The following is a 20,974-nucleotide window of genomic DNA, read 5'->3' as shown; positions in this document are numbered from 1 at the left end:
CACTGGAAATGGAAGCAATCAATTAGCAAGACTGTGAAGTGTTAGGTTCCTAAAACCAAGCGAATGGCTTGCGAGACCGTTTCCACCTACTTGAATATTACTTGCTGAAACCTAAAAATAAGACCGAAACCACCTTTTATTTTCTATCCTTGAAATGCTTCTATCACTTCATCTACTGACATTTTTTTTAAATTGTAAGAGGTGAATATGTTTCTACTTATTGCTCTTCTATATATAAATAGCTAATTTTAACTGCTGCTACATTTGGATATTCTCATAGATAGTAGGGGCAGAAATGTCTGATTGGGTTCCTGTATTAAGTAGGGGCAGAAATGTCTGATTGGGTTCCTGTATTAAGTAGGGGCAGAAATGTCTGATTGGGTTCCTGTATTTATCATCCTCGAGGGCACAGAAAACCGTGTTCCCCAGGTGGATGCTTTCTTCCGGCCAAGAGTTAACGGCCTCCAGGGACTGTTTCCATCATGTGCAAGTGTGCAGCACACCCTGACCAGCTAAACTTGACTTTATTTCAAGGAATTCAAGTCATTAACCATGGAACACTTTCATTAAGGTATCTTAAGGATGTGTGGTTTCTTTACAGGGGCACAAACAGTTGCTGAAATAAAAAAAAAAACCTCAGGAAGTTCTTTTGCTGGTTCCACTAAACGAGCAGAATGAATTTAAAAGGTAAAGCTCTGACCATGCCCAGCTGTTCAATACAAACCTTAAATGCCAGTGTAAACAGAGAGAGTGTGTCTAGAGCCGTGAGGCACACCTCAGTAGCGATGTTGGCTTCCAGCAGCGACTGGTGAAGAACGTCAGCGTCCGAGTGGCCGTAGCCTGCGTGGATTACAACACAAGGTTACTGCCCAGTGACTGCAGACAAAGAGGCTGGCTGCACAGTATGGTCGCAGTCAACTTTTGATTATTTACAGAAGGCTTATTTCCCTTTTTCAACGGTGGGGTGGGGGTAGGTAATTTATAATGTGTCCGTTCAATCAGAACTCTTTTTCAGTTCTGGAAGGGAAAGAAGAGCAGCAAACACGTGTTGTGTGCTGGCTATGTGCCAGCCATAACTCTATGAACTTGACATGTGTTAGCTCGTTTACTCCCGGAGCAGCCCCGTGAAGTGTGTACATTATTACACCCTCCAAGCAGAGAAGGAAACGGAGGCACAGAAAGGCCAAACAGCTTGTCTTGGGTCCCACAGTCAGTGAACAGCAGAGCCAGGAAAGCACCTGAACGGGAGCCAATCAACAGAGCCACTTGGCTGAGCTCTTAGGGCGGGAGGAGTGCTGAAGGAAGTGGAGATTTCCGAAGCTTCCTGCAAAGACAGAGGCAGCGGCGCAGCAGCACAGGGGTTAAGAAAATGAGCCGGAGGTGGGGGTGGGGTGCGGAGGAGGGCGCCTGGGTGGCTCAGTCCTTAAGCATCTGCCTTCGGCTCAGGTCATAATCCCGGGGTCCTGGGATCGAGCCCCGCAGGATCGAGCCCCGCATCGGGCTCCCTGCTCCGCGGGAAGCCTGCTTCTCCCTCTCCCACTCCCCCTGCTTGTGTTCCCTCTCTCGCTGTGTCTCTCTCTGTCAAATAAATAAATAAAATCTTTAAGGGAAAAAAAAAGAAGAAAATGAGCTGGGGGTCAGGCTGCTGGTCCCTAAATCCAGCTTCGCCACTTGCTAGCTGTGTGACCTTGGGCAAGTTATTTGACCTCTTTATGCCTCAGTTCCCTATCTGTAGAATGGGGATAATAATAGCATCCACCTCAAAGGGTTGCAGTGAGCATTCAATTGGTTAAGATCTGTGGAGTTATTAGACTAGTGCCTGGCACATGGTGGATGGCCGTGTCTAAGTGCTGAATCGATAACGTAAAGATCTGTACGATCAGCTACAATGACGAGTGATAATCAAGAGTTGACTGCACTGCTAATAGTATTCTACTTGCTTTATCAAAAAGCATGAAAGCCAGTACATGTCTGAAAGAAACGTTTAAGAAAAGGAAAGGACTTGAAAAATCGTAATTTAAATACAAACTGATATCTTCTATAACGTGGCTGTAAAAATCAATTTAGTACTGACATAAATGTAGCTTGACATACAATTTGAGATATTAAATTATGAAATGATACGCATTAGCAGAAATACATATAGGGATGCAGAGATGTTACAGTACTGATCTAGAGGACAAAGAAAGATGGCAATATAATAAAACATCACATAATGTCCTACTCCAAGGAGCAAAAACAAATCAACACTTACTATGTAGGTAATTTTCTTTATACTCCAGAGAGGAGGACATTTTCTATAAAGATCAGGAAAGTGAAGTAGAGAAAACCTAGAGAATTTTCTTGAGGCCAGTAATGGGAAACAAAACCCAGAAACTACACTCCAAATTCCTTATCCAGGTCACTGTATCACAGTACCTATTATCAGGACAAAATAAAGTAACTAGCATGACGTTATTCCTACTTTGATAAACGTCAGAGTTTAGAGTGATTTTTAAAAGACTACAAAAGAGATTTTCCAAGCTGCCAAGTTGGTCTCAAAACAGGCTAAAAATACTATCATGTGCTTTCATCCAGTGTTGCTCTGCTTTTAGAAGGGTGGTTCTGAAGCTTTGTGGTTGTGGACTGCATGATTTTCACACTGCAACAGAGTCGATGTACCTTTAGAGGGGCTCCGTAACACCCTGGTGCCATGTAGTTCTCTTTATGTTTGCTTTTTTGGTAAGAAGTCTCCCGGAGAAAGAAAGATGGATGTACTTTGGTACTAATTTCATTGCACTGCCTTTGTAAGCTAGGGCATCATCACCTCATTCGACATGGTTTGTTTGGTAAGATTCAGAGACGGTGAAAGAGGAAAAGAGATTGTTAATTATGGCTAAAGTGATCACAAACTGGGGGAGGGGGGGATACACCACCTTTTATTAGGCCAACCAAAATTACTGGTCAAAAAGACCCTTTGAGGGCTGCTGAAGTTTTATAGTCTGGGTGAAATCATATAAGGAACTTGTTTTGGTGATCATTTTAATATTTTTCTTGGCAAAGAACTGAAGTTTTCTTTTTCTAGGTAACCTCTTGGCTAAGTGTATGCAGGTGTGATCATTATAGATGCAATTGCCTATGCACTGAAGAATTTCCACAGTATTTACTTTCGGCTGAAGGTCTGGACCCATTCAGGACTGGAATTTGGCGATATGTTGTTTTTAAAACACAGAATCAATGGCCACGCTAAATGAAGTTTTTATGTAATTATGTATACACATATGGAAACATGACAATGACAAAATTTCTCTCAGCACTTACACCACCTATGAGTCTTGACATTGTATATTTAATCTCCTTAAGGGTAACAGTCAGATTCATATAGAAATCTGTCTGTGTCTGAATCATCGAAGAATAAAAGAAATGATCCTTTTAAGCCACAACTGGTTATAATTTTGCTTTTCCTTAAACTCCTATCTCAAAAAATCAGCAATATTCCTGAGCCAGTGTTATTAAAAAGTCCCTAAAAAAAAACGGGCAGCATGGAGAGGTTGTCTAAGTGGTAGAGACTGCATGGACACTTCATCGAGGAGGGATACTCCCGTGGAAACTGCTTGTCTCAACGCCTGGAGCTAAGTTGTGCATGAGGAAAGGCTTTAGTCATTGGTCACCATGTTACAGGCCAACCCAGAAAAATGAAACAGACTTGGTACATCCAAAAAGGGGTCTTAAGAAAAAAACACAATTTCTTAAAATATCGGTCAGCAACGTCAGAAGCTGATTAAGCGGATTCTCACCGGGGCAAGTAAGGAATGCCGTGTTAACCCTACTGATTTCCCCTATGGGATAGTGGTGCCTTGAGGCACAGGGCACTGACCATCTTCAGCCAGGCTGATCAGAGAAAGGAGGAGAACTTCCCTTGATGTGCCATCTTTGGCACACACATCATGGAATGCTTCAGTATCCTTAGGATTCACAGCTCACATTGACACAATTTTCATTTTGTTATCACTCTGATCAATGATTTATTCTAAAATCCCCAAATTAAAAAAAAAAAATCCCCAAATCTTTTAAACACAGAGGCCAAGGATGAGATTTCCACCCCCCCATGTCATGTGCTATGTTAGACTTAATTAACTTACTCTGTTTCATAAACTCCTGTTATTAGAACAGCTTGACTGAATAACCCTGACCACATCTGTAAACCGTCTCTCCCTCCCCAGTGCCACGCCATCAGAGGTGATGTGGTGGGAGGGACACAAACGCTTGCCTTTTCCAAATGTCAGAGGATATTTGGGCTCGAAGTTAGATACATATTCTTACAGGAGGCACTTTCTTTTCAACAGGTGCCTTTATCCTTTATGAAACCAGAATTCTTGTTTTTATTGTCAATTTTTTCTTCTGACCCACATAATATGAATCCAGAAAAATAATACATTTTATGAGAAAAAAGTAAATACTACTGAATGACAAGGAATCTTCTTGCTAAAAGAAGTCCCTAAACGTGGAAGACCTAGTCCCCTAGATATATTAATTCATGGTCTGCAGCTTTTACTGACTGCATATATTTTTGCAAAGTATCAGAGAGATCAGCCTCTACATTACCTATTTGTTCTTCTCCGTCCCACTTTTATTGCTAAGAATATTTTCCTCACAAATGAGCGAAGGGTAGACAGTAGAATAAGGAATAATATTCCAAGGCAAAAATTATGTGATTTGCTGTCTGTCCTCTGATTCACACAAAAAACCAAATATGCTCAAAATGATTTGTGGAATGAGTCTATAATCCCAGAGTTTATACCTGAGGAAATTGTGACACCATCTGCTTTCTCCTCTCTGAAGAATACCTCAACCTAATGTTTAGCTGAGTCTGAAAATAGTACCTGGTATGGGATATACATTCCAAACTGTGAAAACACTTGGTTTAAGCATACATTGTAATTTAAAGTCCTTTTTTAAGGATATTAAAAATATAAACATGCCTGACTTTAAAAAGGCATTGTGCCAGACTTTCTCAGTCCTGAAACCCCCTCAATTGCAAGAAGTACCAATGACTGGCTGCCATATTGGATGTAATGTGCGAGATAAACATGTGAGATAGGTCTGTTATAACTCTAAGATATATCCTGATATTAGAAATGCTAGAAAATGTGCAAAAATATATTTCTAAATCAAGGAAACCTGCCTCAGAATTTTAAAAAAGTGGCTTCATGAACAAACATTTCATTTACTGTCTTGAGTATATACTTTTAAAGCATCCAAGTCGATTTTTTACCTATTTTAAAAGATACATTGTCATGCTTAAAACCTTCTGAAAAAAGGGGCACCTGAGTGGCTCAGTCCGTTAAGCATCTGCCTTCAGTTCAGGTCACGATCCCAGAGTCCTGGGATGGAGCCCCACGTTGGGCTCCCTGCTCAGTGGAGGGCCTGCTTCTCCCTCTTCCTCTGCAGCTCCCCCTGCTAGTGCTCTCTCTTGCTGTCTCTCACTCTATCTCAAATAAATAAAATCTTAAAAAAAAAAACCTTCTGAAAAAATATTAATATTACTTCAAAGGATATATGTGTTCTCTGCATTCTTCCTGTTGATTCAATATTATATACAGTAAGGGAATTTAATTATTACTGATACTCCAGTCTTGCTTGCACTTCATAGATGTCAAAGAATTGCAGAGTTAGATGTGGTCTTATAAGCCATCTCATCTAACCCCTTACCTCCCCGTGTGATGTTTAAGAGACCTGGACAATATCCCCAGCGGGTCCTCATCCAGTCTCTGTTTTCACCCCTCCAGCTCCAAGTGCCCACACTGGCTAATGGGCAGTTCAGTTAGAAAATGCTTTTCCATAATGACCTGAAATCAAATTCTCTGCAACTTATGCCGATGACCTTGAACTCTCTCTTACACCGAATAATACAAAATGCAGGTTTTCTTCAAGTGTTTCTACCTCTTGTCTGGCTTTTCGCCCTATCATACCAGTGGGAAATATGAACTATCATGCAAATGAATATATTCCTAGAGCAATACATAACAGCAAAGTAAATGCAAACTGTTATTTTGTATGTTTTGCACATGTATCACTTACTTACTTGCAAACACGTCTGACTTAGCTTCCTTCCCACAGCATGGTTTATGTAAAATAATCTACATGCAGCAATCACTTTCAATTTGCCATTTGACACAACTAGCTTCTGTTGATACACAACAGGATGAGCTTTACAATAAAAAGGTCGATGTCTTAATGTTGTAAACATTTACTTTTCATGTACCTGGGTAATGACCCAAATATAATGAATCTCTATCCTCTGAGTGTTTCTGAAATAGTGAAGACTATTTGGCCACAGTGGGATTAATCATTTTCATTATTTCCTTTCAAAATCCAAGAGTAAAGATAAGACCCTGCCATGGTTACATGTAAAGTGCATATGGTGTCCTTTCCCACGACCTACATGGATCTGCTAATGGGGGCATGAAACTTGGCCTCCACTGGATTAAATTTCTGGCGGTCCTCTGCTGCCCCCAGCTGGTCAAGCTGAGGCCTGACAAAGCCTCTCCTCAGAGAAAAAGACAAAACAAAAAAAAGCAGGTGGTGTATATGGGGAAGGGGCATTCTTCCTATTTTTATTCTTTTCTAAAATAAATTCAAAATAAATTCCAAAATAAATTTTAGACTCTGGCACCCTGCAAATTTCTCACATACTGGATTTACATCATATTGGTTGGCCCAACAGAAGGTACTATATTCATTGTTAAAGAGGACTTTAAAAAAAAGACATATATGGCTACAAATTTCCCATAAAATACCTAGGCACAGGTGTAAAGAAATCATGTACGTATATATACGTATACATGCTCACACACATACACATGTATACATACAGTATATACTGCTTTTTCTGTGGCTTCTGGGAGAACTGACAATTTGGAGCTCAAAAAGCTAACAAGAGGGAAAGGCTGACGCCACCTAGATACCCATCAGATTTAGAGATGTAAATGGAGACTGAGTTCTAGGAGAAGATGCGAGGACTGTGAGACACCAGAACCAATTCGGGATGAGCAGGAATTGTAGGAACACAGGAGAAGGCTAAAAGAATCAGCTACACATTGTTTATAGGGAAGGCAGAAGGAGAAACACTGATTGAGGATGGTGTCACTGAAAACTGACTGAAGCAAAAATCACAGGATGAAAGAGGAGAGAGGCACGAAGGACGGGCTCTCTGTGGGTAGCAGGAAGAGAGAATGAGAATCAGCCATGTTAGCAATATGGTGCTTGGCTGCAAAACACAGCCAGCTGTCTCTCTCGTCCAATTCAAGCCACCATCGCAAAATCTGTTTGCAGTGGGAGGAGCTGCGGTCTATCTCAGTGGATTAAGGTTATACACTCATGTGTTGATCATTCGTTTTACTTTTGTTTGTTTTCTGTGTTTCCTAAATGATTATCTTTGGAGTCGGGGACTTGGTCTGCTGATTTTTTTTTTTTTTTTTAGGTGCTTTAAAGTTTAAGTATTTATTCCAGCTGACAGTGAGGTAGTGCCTGTTATAAACTATGAAAGGCAGTGTGGCAAGTCCTGCAGAACAGTGAGAATTTAATTTCTGTTTGCTAAATAGGAAATGACAACTAAAAACAACAAAACTTGTTTTGTTTGTTTCAACCCCTTGTCTGCAGAGCTAGAAAAAGCCCTGACAAGATATGGAAAAATCAAGTATTGTAGCCTGAGATGCATCATGAACGTACATCCTACAGCAGAGTGTAGGACTCAGCACTAGCTCTTGAACGCCACCAATTCGGTGTGTGGCCGGCAAATATAACACTGATCTAAATTAAGCTTAGATTTTTACCAAGAGAGTCTATATCCATTCCATCGAACTTTGTTGGGGTGAAAGAGTAGATAGCTGCTGTATTTCGATGCCTCAGCCTTCTTACTCTGAACTATTATCAATTTAAAGCATTGGGAATATTGTCTTTACTCTTAGCCTATATAAAGAAAGAGATAGGAAGATCACAGTGAATGGCATTCTTATGAGTAGAAATGATGGAGAAGATATTAATAATTATACATTAAAAGCATTACTCGGAGTGAGAACAAATAAAATTGTCTACATAAGACAGTAACTAGCTATGTTATGCTTGGAGAAAAGATGAAACAATTCAGAGAACACATTACTAACAAATGGTATTTATTATAAATGATGGCATCAGTTTTTTTAAAATACTGCATGGTTGATAACTTTTAGGTTTTCTGCTTTGAGAAACCTTTAAGGAGACGAAACACTTAAGTTTCTAGAAATAGTATATGATGCCATGTCTCCTCTAGGGATATGAAAACGGTAAATTAAAAATATGCTCCCACTTTTTGGTAGAACCTCTACTGTGAAGTTAGAAAGCCCCAAAGTTAGGAAGGCAAGATGAACAAAAAGGTCTCGGTTTGCAAGTGAAGCGGCCTCATAAGCAGACTTCAACCTGATTAAATCTTACCATTGTCTACAGAAATTCCAAGCACACTTGATATCTTTCTCACACTGAAAACACAGAAAAAGTCACTTTGTTATTGGCTTTTCCACACCCTCACAAATTGATTCATGGGCTTTATGTTTTCACAGCAGTTTAAGGATTAACATACATTCAAAGCTGGAATGTCAGAATGTGGACACTTGATCAACTACATGCATGGGCTCAGAAGAACGAAAGGAAGCTGTCCCAGATGTCCTCAGGATTTGCACAGGGAAAATCCAAATAGTAAATTAAAGATATCAGAGAATGTGTGGCTGTCAAACCCACCAAACTTTACGTTAAGAATACTGAACGGAGGGGGTTGGGACAAAGGGTCCAGCACTTTAGGTCTGGTGCCGTAGCTGACCATGTTCCACATTGTGTCACTCTCCTCCAAAGAAGGGAATTTCGCCATGAGCTCTTCATCCCACTTGCTCTGAGCTGGAAGAAAAGTCAAGTTGGTGATGTGGTGTGGTGCGGCCTGGGGCTCTCCCCTCTGACATGTCACATGAGATGGCTGGCTGTTACGATGGTATGTCATGGGACTTACTGTGGTTAAAAGTGAGAGAGTTATCCAGGCTGCCCAGCTGCTGCAATCTGGCATGCATCATTCCTGTTCTGTTACGGGAAACAGGCAATGTCTGAGATTTTCGATCATGAACTATGGGTCCCAACCCCTCCTGGTTCCTGCAACATGAGTGAAATGGGGTAGAAGCAAAAGTTAGACTTGTTACACGGCAGCAAGACGAGGAGGGTTAGTGAGGCCAGGACACAGCACAAGGGGACCGGCCACACGCCGACCAGGAGCAGCGCGGCCTGCCTGGGGCCGGGTGAGCCAGAGACGCACACACAGGTGGCAGCTCCTAACAGGTTCACAGCAAAGCACCTGATGACGAAGAAGCAAAAAACAAGCCAAAGCAGGGAACTTTTGAGTTTTAGAATGTACTTTAGAGATGCTACTATTTAAAAATTGGAGCATCAGTCTGACGTGGTGCTAAAGGTTAGCGTTCTGACAACTGCCAAACACCACGAATCTTTTTGGGTTATATATGTTATTAAAGAGCAAAAAAAAAAAAAAAAAAAAATTTTTTTTTTTTTTAATGAAAACAATGCATTGGAAGAAACAGAACAAACATGCAATGAGAGGGATTATATGAGGCGGTTTTAACACCTTTATTCTTACCCAGGCAGGAAGGAGAAGAGCCACACACTTTGTTAAACTTGTCAGCAGTCAAGTAAAGAAAATAGAAAAGTGATCTGGGTTAGCAATCAAACAGCTAACTTCCTACTGTGTACCATCACCAGAGCAGATGAAAAATGAGACCCGTGCTAGAATGACACCTGTCCCCCGGCCCGTAGCCAACCGTCTCCCTCACTGTGTTATTGTGTGGAGTAGAACAGGGCATGCATGGAGTATCATCCGGCAACATGCTGCTGGGTGATTTCAGAGGGACACAACGAGAAGACGCAGTATTCATCAGACTGGACTGCCACGGAGGGCAGACACCGACAGCGTTCAGACTCCTGCTCAGGATCTCTGTCACATGGAGCAGAAACCACAGGAATTTTCTATAAAGCAGGGCACATCTTTCCACAATGCACATAACAAGGAACATCACCTTCCACTCCCGCCTTCCTATGCCCATCTATTTTTAGGACAGCCCAAGGAAGAACACTTTTACATGCAAATATATACAGGGTGCCTATAAAGTCAGAAGATTTTTTTAAAAAAATTAAATTTATAGCCATTAAAAAAAATTAAGTTCACAGTTACACAAAACCCATTTCTAAAATATTTTGTTGGGCAGAAATCTTCAGCTTCCCACACGCACCATGTTCAACTCTGCGGCATGTCACCGTATTTTGCACAACGCTCTCCAAATGCCATCTTGTGCTGTGGGTGACAGTTACTGCAAGAAGGCTGTGAAGCTTGCCAGGCACAGTGCCTTCCGGTTACAAATACACTGTGTGCCCATCTTCACGGGGCAGAGTCAGAGGGAATGAAGTCAGGGTGTGAAGTGTTACTGTATAAGGTCACCTTGTATATACTTGCATTTGGTACTCAAAAGTGCAAACGTATAATTTACTGTTACGATAAAAAATGACAGTTAAAATGAGAGAACTTTAAGTGCCACTGCATTTCAGTTAAAAATAAATACGAATAGGATGAAAGCGTAAAATATACTCTCTAAATTTGCTCTTTAAAAAAAACCCCACAAACTTTTATTGAACATGAAACATAATTGTGGAAATGTCTCAAATATCCCAAGAAAAGAACAATGTTAACATAAAAAGTAAAATCTCCACACTCAAATAATCTTAAAAATCTCTTTCCTGTTTCATTGCTGTAAAATAGAATTACAGATAAGAGAAAAAACTCAAACACTAGTAAATTTTAAAGTTTTTCCTAAAATATAAATATGTTTACCTATAAATAAACAATAACAACAGAAAAATAGGATACTTAGACCAACCCCCTAAATACCTTATCACAGGATACACAACGTGGACAAAAACAAATACAGATGCACTGAGCCGCTGCGGAGCAGGAGGGGGGCGTGGTAAGGACAAGATGTGCTCTAAGGAAATGCCTCCAAGAAGGAGAGGCTTGGGTGCCCCTCACAGTGAGGTTAGGTTCCAGCTCCCCTCGAACTCAGCATGGATCTCAGAGGATAGTGTGAGGCAGGGCCGTGAGGACTTCTGAAACTCAACTGGGAGCTCTGGTCAGACAAAAGCAGGGTATGGACAGCTTATCGGGACTAAGAAGAGAAAAGGCTCCGTTGCAGAGAAGGTTTTTACGGGAGTCCGAACAAACCTGAGATGGACTGAAAACATTCTTGTATGAAGAAAAAAGGAAAAATGGTTCTGCGAGAAATTAACGTCTTTGTAGTTGGGAGAAGGAATGGTAAAAAGTGACCTCTGAAAGTCAAACAGGGGAAGCGAAACCACTGAAGGAGGAGAAAAGAGCGAGAAGACACACCGGGGGGAGCTGGGCGAAGCGGAAGGGGGCACGGAAGGAACAGAACACGGGGAGCGTTTGGAAGGAAGCACACGGGCCATAAAGGGAAATCCTTCCAAGAGATGTGCATGAGGCAAAATGAGACTGAAGGAGTGTGGGAATGCAAGCGAAAGATGCCACCAGATTTGACGGTAGCAGTCCAAAGACATCACGGCTGTTTATGAGAATTCCAACTGCCAATCATCACAGATGACAATTTCCACACATTCAGATCCAAGTCATACAGAGAATGATACACATTCAAACTAAACCCCCACAGTACCTGGCTATATATCGCTTCCCCATGTACTGGAACTGGTGTAAGCAGACTCTGCAGACAGGATGAAAAGTTATTAGGAAAACGTGAAAATAAAATGGTTTCCAATACATTGCTTTATTTAAACCCACCAGCAACAACACATTCAATAAACTCTTACGCCCACCATGAGCCTCTTACTTCTGGTGTTCAGAAATTCTCAGGAAGGTCTCTCTCACCCAGAGAAAATCACCACCCTACAGGGGAGGCACCATGCTGTGCTGTTGGTGCCATGCTGGGCAGTTAAAGCCACAGGGAGGTCTGGGACCAACAGGATTGTCCATCAACTCAGGGTTTAGACGCTGACTCATGCAGTCTGCCTCCGCACAGGCGCTGGGGGAAGCACGGGGGGTGCACCGTCCCCAGATGCTTATTTGTCCTCATTCAATCTGGGCAAGGAGCTCCCTCTTTTGGCTTTTCTAAATGGACTGGTCCCTTACAGACATCATATATCTGGTTTTGGGGTTTGTTTTCATATGTCCACAGTACTGATTTTTTTTTAAAAAGATTTATTATTTATTTTGAGAGAACGAGAACGAGAATGAGAGAGAGAGAGAGAGAGAGAGAGCACATGAGAGGGGGGAGGGGCAGAGGGAGAAGCAGACTCCCGGCTGAGCAGGGAGCCCGATGCGGAACTCGATCCCGCGACTCCAGGATCTTGACCTGAGCCGAAGGCAGTCGCTCAACCGACTGAGCCACCCAGGCGCCCAGTACTGATTAAAAAAAAAAAAAAAATCATATATTTAGTAAGAGTTGTTATAATAATGTCCAGTAAGTTCTTCTGGTGCTGAATCTCATCTCTCTCCCTCGTTTAACTTAGCAGAGAGAACAATCATGCAACCATGAACCAAGACCATAATCCAAAATGCACAAAGCTCTGAACACCATAGGTTTCCGCCTGCGTTTACGCAAATATATTTGGCATCAAATTCATGACCCCAATTAACAGATATAAAGCGATTTACGGTTATAATTTACCCAATTATTGTGAATAATCATAGTCCTGCAGAAACAATAATGTGTTTGATTGTGGGGTGCTGTCTGAGACCTTGCTGGGGTGTTACAGAATATGCTCTATATGTAAATTTTCTAAAGACCCCAAAATTTTGGATTTGGAAAATCATCTGGCCCCAGCAACTTTTTTTTTTTTTTTTTTTTAAGTAGGCTCCATGCCCAGGGTGGAGCCCAACGCAGGGCTTGAACTCATAACCCTGAGATCAAGACCTGAGCTAAGATCAAGAGTTGGACGCTTAACTGACTGAGCCACCCAGGTGCCCCTGGCCCCAGCAATTTTGGATAAGGGATTGTGGATTCATGTTTTTTTTTTTTTTTTTAAAGCAAAGAGCTTAAAGGAAATCAGAAACTTAGATTGAAGAGATAAAATGAGGTAATAAAGATAAAATTAAGATTTCACTTACATTTAAAAATTATAGCTATTTTTGTCTCAGTTTTTACATCTACTTGAGCTAAGTTAGATTCCCCTTCGAAATGTAGCATCCACCCAATTCAGCTAATAAACTGTGTCATTTTATTCAAATGGCTTTTACACATAAGCAGTTAGAGCTCTCATCTATAACAACCACATATCTAATAATTGAGGGTTGGTCACTGCCCACTGAGTCATGTGCTCCTGAGAGCAGGTGCTGGGGTCAGGTCCAGCAGAAAGAGCTTAAAAAGGGTGGATGTGAATATACTACATTCCTGGTTCAACTACATAGCATTGTTCACACCTCTTAATTAGCCAGGAAAAATCAAGAGGCAATAAGCCGAACAAAACTACTCACTCAGATATTGTAAAAAAATCCATAAGTTCAGATGTTGAAGCCTTGTTCCAATATGTAAACAAAGCATCTAGAAAGTAAACATTAATTTGGTCAGAATCGTGATGTGTATTATATACATTAGGGGATGGGGAAAAGATTTTGGAGTATAAACCCTCAAACCCTTTTATAGCTGATCAAAGAACAAACTGCTGTGACCAATCTTTACCGGTAACATACACAACGTGCATATTCAGTTTAAAGAAGCTGCATTTGAACACCTGAACTTTAATTTCATCATGTATCACCTAGCACTATATAGTACATATTTAAGTTACATATAATGTGCTCTTAAGTGGGTCAGAAATTTCAAAGAATGCAAGTAGGCAAATAATCTCAAGTTAGGCTCTCTCTTTACCTAATACAGATCTCTCTCCAGTAAGGAATCTGTTGAAAATTCTTGCATATACTTAAGTACTCTCTTCCTAACACATACATGCAGAACTGGAAGCGTACATGCTCACACACTGCTCTTCCTTTGAGTTTTAACTCAGTAATGTAGCTTCGATCTATTCCAATCTTTTCCAAGTTGCCTGATATTCCTCTCCATGAATGCAGTATAATTGAGTTAGCCAGCCCCTTACTGATTGACATTTACTTGTTTCCCCCCCTAATGTTTTGCTACATTAAATTATGCTTCAAAGAATATCCTTTTACGTGGATGTTTGCACACTTGTCTGACTACATCTATAGGACAAATATTCTTAGAAGTGAAACAGCCATGTCAACTTTATGTGCATTTAAAATTTTGACAGATGTTGCCAAACAGGCTTCCAAACAAGCAACGTATGCGAGCTCCTGTTTCCCAGCATGATGACGCAGTATACTCTCGATTAAGCAGTCACACTCATACCTGCTCTGCACCAAGATGACCTGGCATATTTTCAGTAAAGGCAAATCCTACAAATCCGTTTACAGGAAGCATTCTCTGCGTATGACCCTTAACTTTTTAGAATTGCACGAAGAGTGTTATCACTGGGTAGTTAAACATTTTTGCATTCTTATATTTCATACTGAGGTTGAGAAACTGGCGGAGAGATTTCTCTCAGGGACAAAAGCCACTGGATCTGGGGGCCTGAGGTGAGTGAGAGAGCGTCCGCAGAGACGCTGCCGGCTCACGGAGGCGCACGGCCGCGGACTCTTCACGCCACACTTATCAGGCAGGGGAAGCCATGAGACAGACATGGAGAATCTGTTACTTGTGAGCACTGTGTTGGGTGGGGTCTCATGACTGCACACCTGCCCTATCTGAATCGCCACCACAATCAGAGGCAGTGTTCCAATTTACAGATAAGCTAATAAAGGCTCAGAGAAGTCAAGCGGTTCTCCCATCACCAGCCTGAAGAATCATGGTGGAACGGGGACTTAAATCACCTGATTTTATTTTTTTATTTTTTTTTAAAGATTTTTTTTATTTTTATTTATTCGAGAGAGAGAGAGAATGAGAGATAGAGAGCACGAGAGGGAAGAGGGTCAGAGGGAGACGCAGACTCCCTGCTGAGCAGGGAGCCCGATGTGGGACTCGAACCCGAGACTCCAGGACCATGGCCTGAGCCGAAGGCAGTCGCTCAACCAACTGAGCCACCCAGGCGCCCTTAAATCACCTGATTTTAAAAGCCACGTTTAGTTTATTAGACCAGTAACATGGGTGGGTCAGTGAGCTTCCATCTTTCAGGAATTCTGAGTTTAGATTCCAGAGGAACAGACTCTGGTTACTTGAGACTGGCCATCCTCATGCAGTGAGCACCCAAGGAGCCAAGTGAATATGAGAGGACCTGTCCGGGTCAACTTGCAGGTATCTGTGGTCACCCCAGCACATATCAGACAGAGCCGGCTGGTCAGCCAAGGGACACCAAGCTGCCTTTCCTTGCTCTTGGCTACTGACTGAGGCTGAGGTTGAGGCTACTGACCAAGGAGAGGGGGAAGACGACTAACCTCTATGAAGGAGGTAGGGGCCCAATGCGTAGGAGGTGCTCCTTGAATGTGGGTAAAGGGAGAGAGTAGCTACACAGTTAGACAGTTGACTCTGGTTGTCTGTCTGGGAAACTACTCCAAAGACAATTTCTCCCCCACCCCATACCACACACAAGAATCAAGTCCAGGTAGATACTAAGATTTAAATGTGAAAATTTGAATAATACCACTTTTAAAGATAAAGAAGATCTTTATATCTTCATGACTCTGGGGGGAGGTGAAGATTTCTTTAACATGACACACATACAAATTCAAATTATAAGAGGAAGGAAATTGATACGTTGAAGGTAATTTTTTTTTTGTTTAAAAAAAGCTCTAAAACTGTTTTGAAGAGGTCATTGCACGCAAGTCTGTGCATGGCCTTCCAAAGGGCTATCTTTAAAGGATAACTTTCACTTGGATGCAAAATTTCTGGTACATTGGTCTTAGAAAAGTAGTTATGTTCTAGTTATATAAATTATATTTATTATTTGAAACTTAAAATATTTTCAGGAAAACTTTCAGCAAAGGAAAAATAGAATTACAAAGCTGGCTAAAACTCACCATCATGATATAAAGTTCAGAACTTTTGACATTAAGGGAAGAATTTCAACTTTATAACCCAAATGCCTGAATAAGTGCCCAGTGCTTTGCTATTTGGTCATCATTCAAGGAAAATATTGTCTGTTTGTTGTGTTTTTAAAAGCTCCTTTAAAGTAACAAATTAGTAACAAAATAACCTAGTCCTGAAGCATTTTAAAGACAGGTACGCAGTTCCTAACATCTAAGTACTAAGGTCTGGCTATTAATGCTGGAGAAAAGGGAGCTTGATAGAAAAGAAACACTATTTTCAGGCAGAAATGCCTTCCCCAGGATGTTTAAGGCCCACACTGACTGCCACCACATTGGCAGCATGAGAGGCCTTCAGCATTTTGTTTTCAAAAGACTTTGCCTTCACTCAATACACTTCACAGGACACTTTCTGCTACGTTGCAGCGAAAATAAGACAAGATTTTTGATCAAGGAAGGAACATGACATTGTACCATGGCACAATTTAATGTGATTGCTTGTATCACAAAACCAGAGTTTCATGGATGTTTACACACTTTATTTTATTAAAAAATGTGGTTGTCAAACCCTTCATGAGAAACTTAATCTACTATGTTACCACTAATTCCATGAGAAAACTAAAAAAATCACATCTCGCTTCCAGTTAAAGCCAGGAATGTCACACACGCTCTAAATGGAAGAGGTGCTTAGATCCCCCAACACTACATCTTCCAATTCAAGAGCCTGACTAATAAAGTTATGCGAGTTGCCAGTAAGTTTGTTTGGACAAATGAAATTGTTAAAAAAAAAAAAAATCAAAGGCTGCCTCATTTATCTGCTTCTGTCTCCTTTAATTATGATGGTAGGTCTGAGTTTAATAAAAAAAAATTGTTTTTAAATGGCCCATGTACAGTTTAGAACTGACTTTCTAGAATAATTAGTAAAAACCCTTTTCCAAATTAAGACTCTTATTTCTGCTACATTTAGTAAATTAACATGTATTTCAAATGAGGAAGAAAAGCTTTTTAAGTCCTCCTATCCTTTCAAGCAATTACAAGTTTTAAAAAAAGAAACCAAAGACTGAAACAAAGTAAAACCGACAACTTCACTTTTACCTACCATCAGACATGCTTTTTAAGATGTAGAGGAAACACATCAGCAGGCTCTTAATCTCGGACTGGTCAAGTTTGTCACAACGAACCACAGAATTTCCCAAAGTGCCACTTTGTTGGTGCTAAAAAAAGGAAATACAGGTGATTTTTTTAATCTATCATTCCAGGTAAAACAAAATTAGGTTAATTTTTCTGCCTTAGAAGAGAAAGGTTCTTAGAATTGAGTCAAATCACACAAATTGGAAGGTATAACTCATTTGTTGACAAACCACAGGCACACCTTCACCAAATACACACACAGGTGCTAGTCCACAGAAGCTCTGACTTGCCTCCTTTGCATACTATCCTAAGAGACAAGCCAGCAGGCACAGACTTTTCAAATTAGATAACCTTAGCTGCAGCTACCAGCTTAGTTCTAAAATGTCAAGTACAATCTCATGCAAAAAAGGATGTGTGCTAGGATCAAACACAGAAATGATGAGTCAGAAGACACCGCAGAACCAACCATATCCTCAGGAGAACGCCAGTGGCTGAAAGAGCAAATAAAATCTACACTCCTGTTGTGTACCAGCCACAAAAGCCTAGGGCTGAGTCCCTGTCATTCAGCTGACATCATGGGGCACCTTGGGGGGGAAACAACAGGCAGGTACCCAATAGGAACAAACAGGGACACCTCAGCAGAGCTTGGCCAAAGACCCTAAACTGATGAGATCATTCCCTCATCAGCTTAGCTCAACACTGCAAATTTCAGAAAGCACAGGGCACGGGGTGAGAGCAGTTTTGCCACTAGACAGCAAGTTTACATGTTCAAGGGGTTCACATTAGAAAAAAAAAAGAAAAAGAATCTCATCTCCTGATAAAAAAACACAGGAGATTTTAAAATCTTCAAAGTTATATTGCCAATTGAGAGCAGGATTTTTTTATTTTTTTTGGCAAATATCAAAGCAGAAAGATCAATAAAAAAGTATCTTTCATTCGAGGTATTGGGGGGCAATTGAAAAAAATATACAGTAAACAGGTTTAATAAATATCATACATGAGTATTTTTATTATAGGAAGAAATACAGGTGCAGTTAGTGGCAAAACCATAGCGTGAATGCATCATTTCGCCCACCCACTTCGCCAGGGCCACGAGGAGAACCCAGTACTTCTTGCAGTGGGAGGGAAGGTGCAGCATGCAAAGTTTCCTCTGGCAAAGGTGGGATTGTTAGAAGGGAAAAATCCACAGTGACCCGGTTTTTCCTGGCTGACTGGCAGTTCTCTTCCTCCTCTCCAGGACCGTGTATGACGCAAGCAGAATGCCTCCTGAGCAGCTTCTCACTCTACACATGAAGGTAAGTCACGGTCAAGGGGAAAGTTCAACGCGTCACGACACACACCCACACTGAGATGCTCACGCCTCTAAAAGAACCGCACTAAAGGATAATTGTGTCATTGCCAGCCATAGAAATGTAAGTACAATGACAAACCTGATGCTGAAGGACATTTTGCACGTTTCTGAGAACTAGAAATACATTCCTAAGTAGTTCACCTGTTTATTGGTATGTGTGCTTGCCTATAATGAAATAATAGGAAAACAGTGGCTAAGGCAACACCAATCTATCATTGTTCCAGGTTTAAATTCAAGCTTTATCCATTCCCACAAAGTTCCAAATAGTTTGACCCTTGATTATTTCAGGAAAAAATGTTAAATATAAGGAGGATGTGTTGTGCTGGGGGTACCAGTGTGAGTTGGTTACAAATAAAGCCTTATCCCTGAATCACCTAGATGATCAATTAATTTTTCTGGAGCTGGCTCTGGACCCAACACCCATTTGCATGGATAACTGTGTATAAATGGTATTCTCCAGCATACAGACCATGGCGATTCTAAATGAGTGGCATTTTGATCTCCCTACCTGTCCAACCCGCCGAAACTATTCGCTCAAGGTCCTCCACTGTAAACACTGCCCTGATGTGAAATCTTGGAAACAAGAATTGGGGGGATTTCAGGAAATGGGCCCCATCCTTAGATTATACTCTGATAATAACTCCAGGTTAACTGAGTTATTTAAAAAAAAAAAAAAAGTCACACTTAATGAACACCAGAACATGAAGCATGGGTTACTTTGGGGCTAAATCCATTAGCTGTAAGAAACACTTAAGTTATACGAAAAGAAATTACCTTATCCAGGGAATTGCTTTTCTCACTATTCCTTTCTGGAAGGCTGTTCCCCGAATCTGTGCTTATGAGAGATCCTCTTGAATCAGCGTTTCTCACACTATTGATGTTTGGAGTTGACGTTGTATATGGAGAAGCTAAACAGAAATTAAGCCAAGACCAAAGACTTGGTGAGATACAACAAAATAAAGACAAGCAGTGAACTTTAAGGGAAATTGCTTCTACGACACTTATTTTTTTTGCTAAGTTGGTTCAAGAGTTTCATTCAACTACCTCACCTTTAAAGAACCAGGCCATAAGCCGAAACATTCAGACATAACCAAGAATTCACTTATGTGAAGCTACCTTTGATTTCTCAGACTAAAGGAACACACACTGTTCCAGAATGAGACAAAGACGTTAAAAAAGTTAAAAAGATAAATCCATCTACAACTATCAAATCAAAAAATGAAACCATGAAATGAGCCACAGTATTCAAACTATATGCTGAGGTGCCCTAGGAAACTCACAGGGGTGTCTTGGGATGTTTTACATTTTCAAGAAAAACACGATGATGCTCAAAACTGCAGTTTCGACTGCAACTGCAGTTTCAATGTTAGATCGTGCTACATTCCTTTCGATGATGTCTTATCTTTGTGAAGCTAGGGATTTGGTGGTTGCCATGATAAAAAGCAGGTACTGGGTGAAAATCAATGTGGAATAGGATATGAAGATGGTGGTGAGCAATCTGATTCCAAATCTGAGAAGCTGGGCAGTGCCTCACAGGCACACACATCCCATTGGTAATGGCTGTGGTTATTAAAAATAAATATTTTTTCTTTAAATTTATGTATATTTTTTTCAGATGCCTACTACGTTGTTCAGATATAAAAACTTACTAGGTTATGTGGCTCCAAGTACCTCATAAACAGAACTGTTGGGTGTTTACTCTGGCCTGGGGACTTGATGAAAAAATTACTGTGACAATAAGCGTGCTGTGAACGGAGAATGTCTGGGAATCTCTGCGACAGTTCTGAGCAGAAATGAAATGTAACTTAGAAATAAAATGTGTGACATCTGTGAAAAAAAACAGCATTTGAAGTCAGAAATCAGCCCCCACCTCAGTGCTATGGAATTTTTAAAATAATAGATTGAATTCCTGCTTAGATAAGATTTAAGTATATCACATAATTTAAAACGACTATCAAACTTGTACATTCCACACTGAACCAAAAGGCATGCCTCCAGCTCAAATGCCTGGCTGGCTGCGCACGCTGTATGAAGAGCCTTTTGGCACCATGCTCCAGCGAGCTGTAAGCACGGCCTCCCACACCCAACACCTCAGAACAGGCCAGCCATTTTCAGATTTTAGGATGCAAATTAGCTGTCATGGACTGAGACGCTTCCTTTTTTTAAAGATTATCTATCTGTCTATCTATCTATCTATCTATTTAGAGTGTGAGGCGGGGAGGGGTAGAGGGAGAGAAAGAATCCCAAGCAGACCCCACGCTGAGCATGGAGCCCAATGTGGGGCTCGATCTCAAGACCCTGAGATCCCATCCTGAGCCAAAATTGAGTTGGATGCTCAACCCACTAACCCACCCAGGTACCCCTGAGAC

The 20,974-nt window shown here is 41.0% G+C and overlaps 1 protein-coding gene across 23 annotated transcripts in view; it reads right to left on the bottom strand.

The window, feature by feature from the left end:
- DOCK9 (dedicator of cytokinesis 9) overlaps positions 1-20,974 on the bottom strand; it is a 284,204-nt gene that overhangs the window by 42,864 nt on the left and 220,366 nt on the right. For 11 of the 23 annotated variants that reach the window (XM_025874651.2, XM_025874654.2, XM_073894365.1 and 8 more), the window contains exons 34-39: positions 19,380-19,513; positions 17,223-17,337; positions 13,565-13,631; positions 11,748-11,795; positions 9,017-9,153; positions 725-840 (exon numbers count right to left, since the gene is read on the bottom strand). In XM_025874651.2, coding sequence (XP_025730436.1) covers positions 725-840; positions 9,017-9,153; positions 11,748-11,795; positions 13,565-13,631; positions 17,223-17,337; positions 19,380-19,513 — 617 coding nt within the window. Of the gene's footprint in view, positions 1-724; positions 841-8,451; positions 8,496-9,016; positions 9,154-11,747; positions 11,796-13,564; positions 13,632-17,222; positions 17,338-19,379; positions 19,514-20,974 lie in introns of all 23 variants that reach the window. The other 12 variants (XM_073894372.1, XM_025874653.2, XM_025874658.2 and 9 more) reach the window with 2 other exon arrangements.

Source organism: Callorhinus ursinus, unplaced genomic scaffold, assembly GCF_003265705.2.
Source record: "Callorhinus ursinus isolate GAN/ISIS: 27379988/994484 unplaced genomic scaffold, GSC_fseal_2.0 scaffold7, whole genome shotgun sequence".
Lineage (NCBI taxonomy): Eukaryota > Metazoa > Chordata > Mammalia > Carnivora > Otariidae > Callorhinus > Callorhinus ursinus.
Note: the sequence above shows the minus strand (reverse complement) of the source record. Positions and strands in the feature narration are given on the sequence as shown.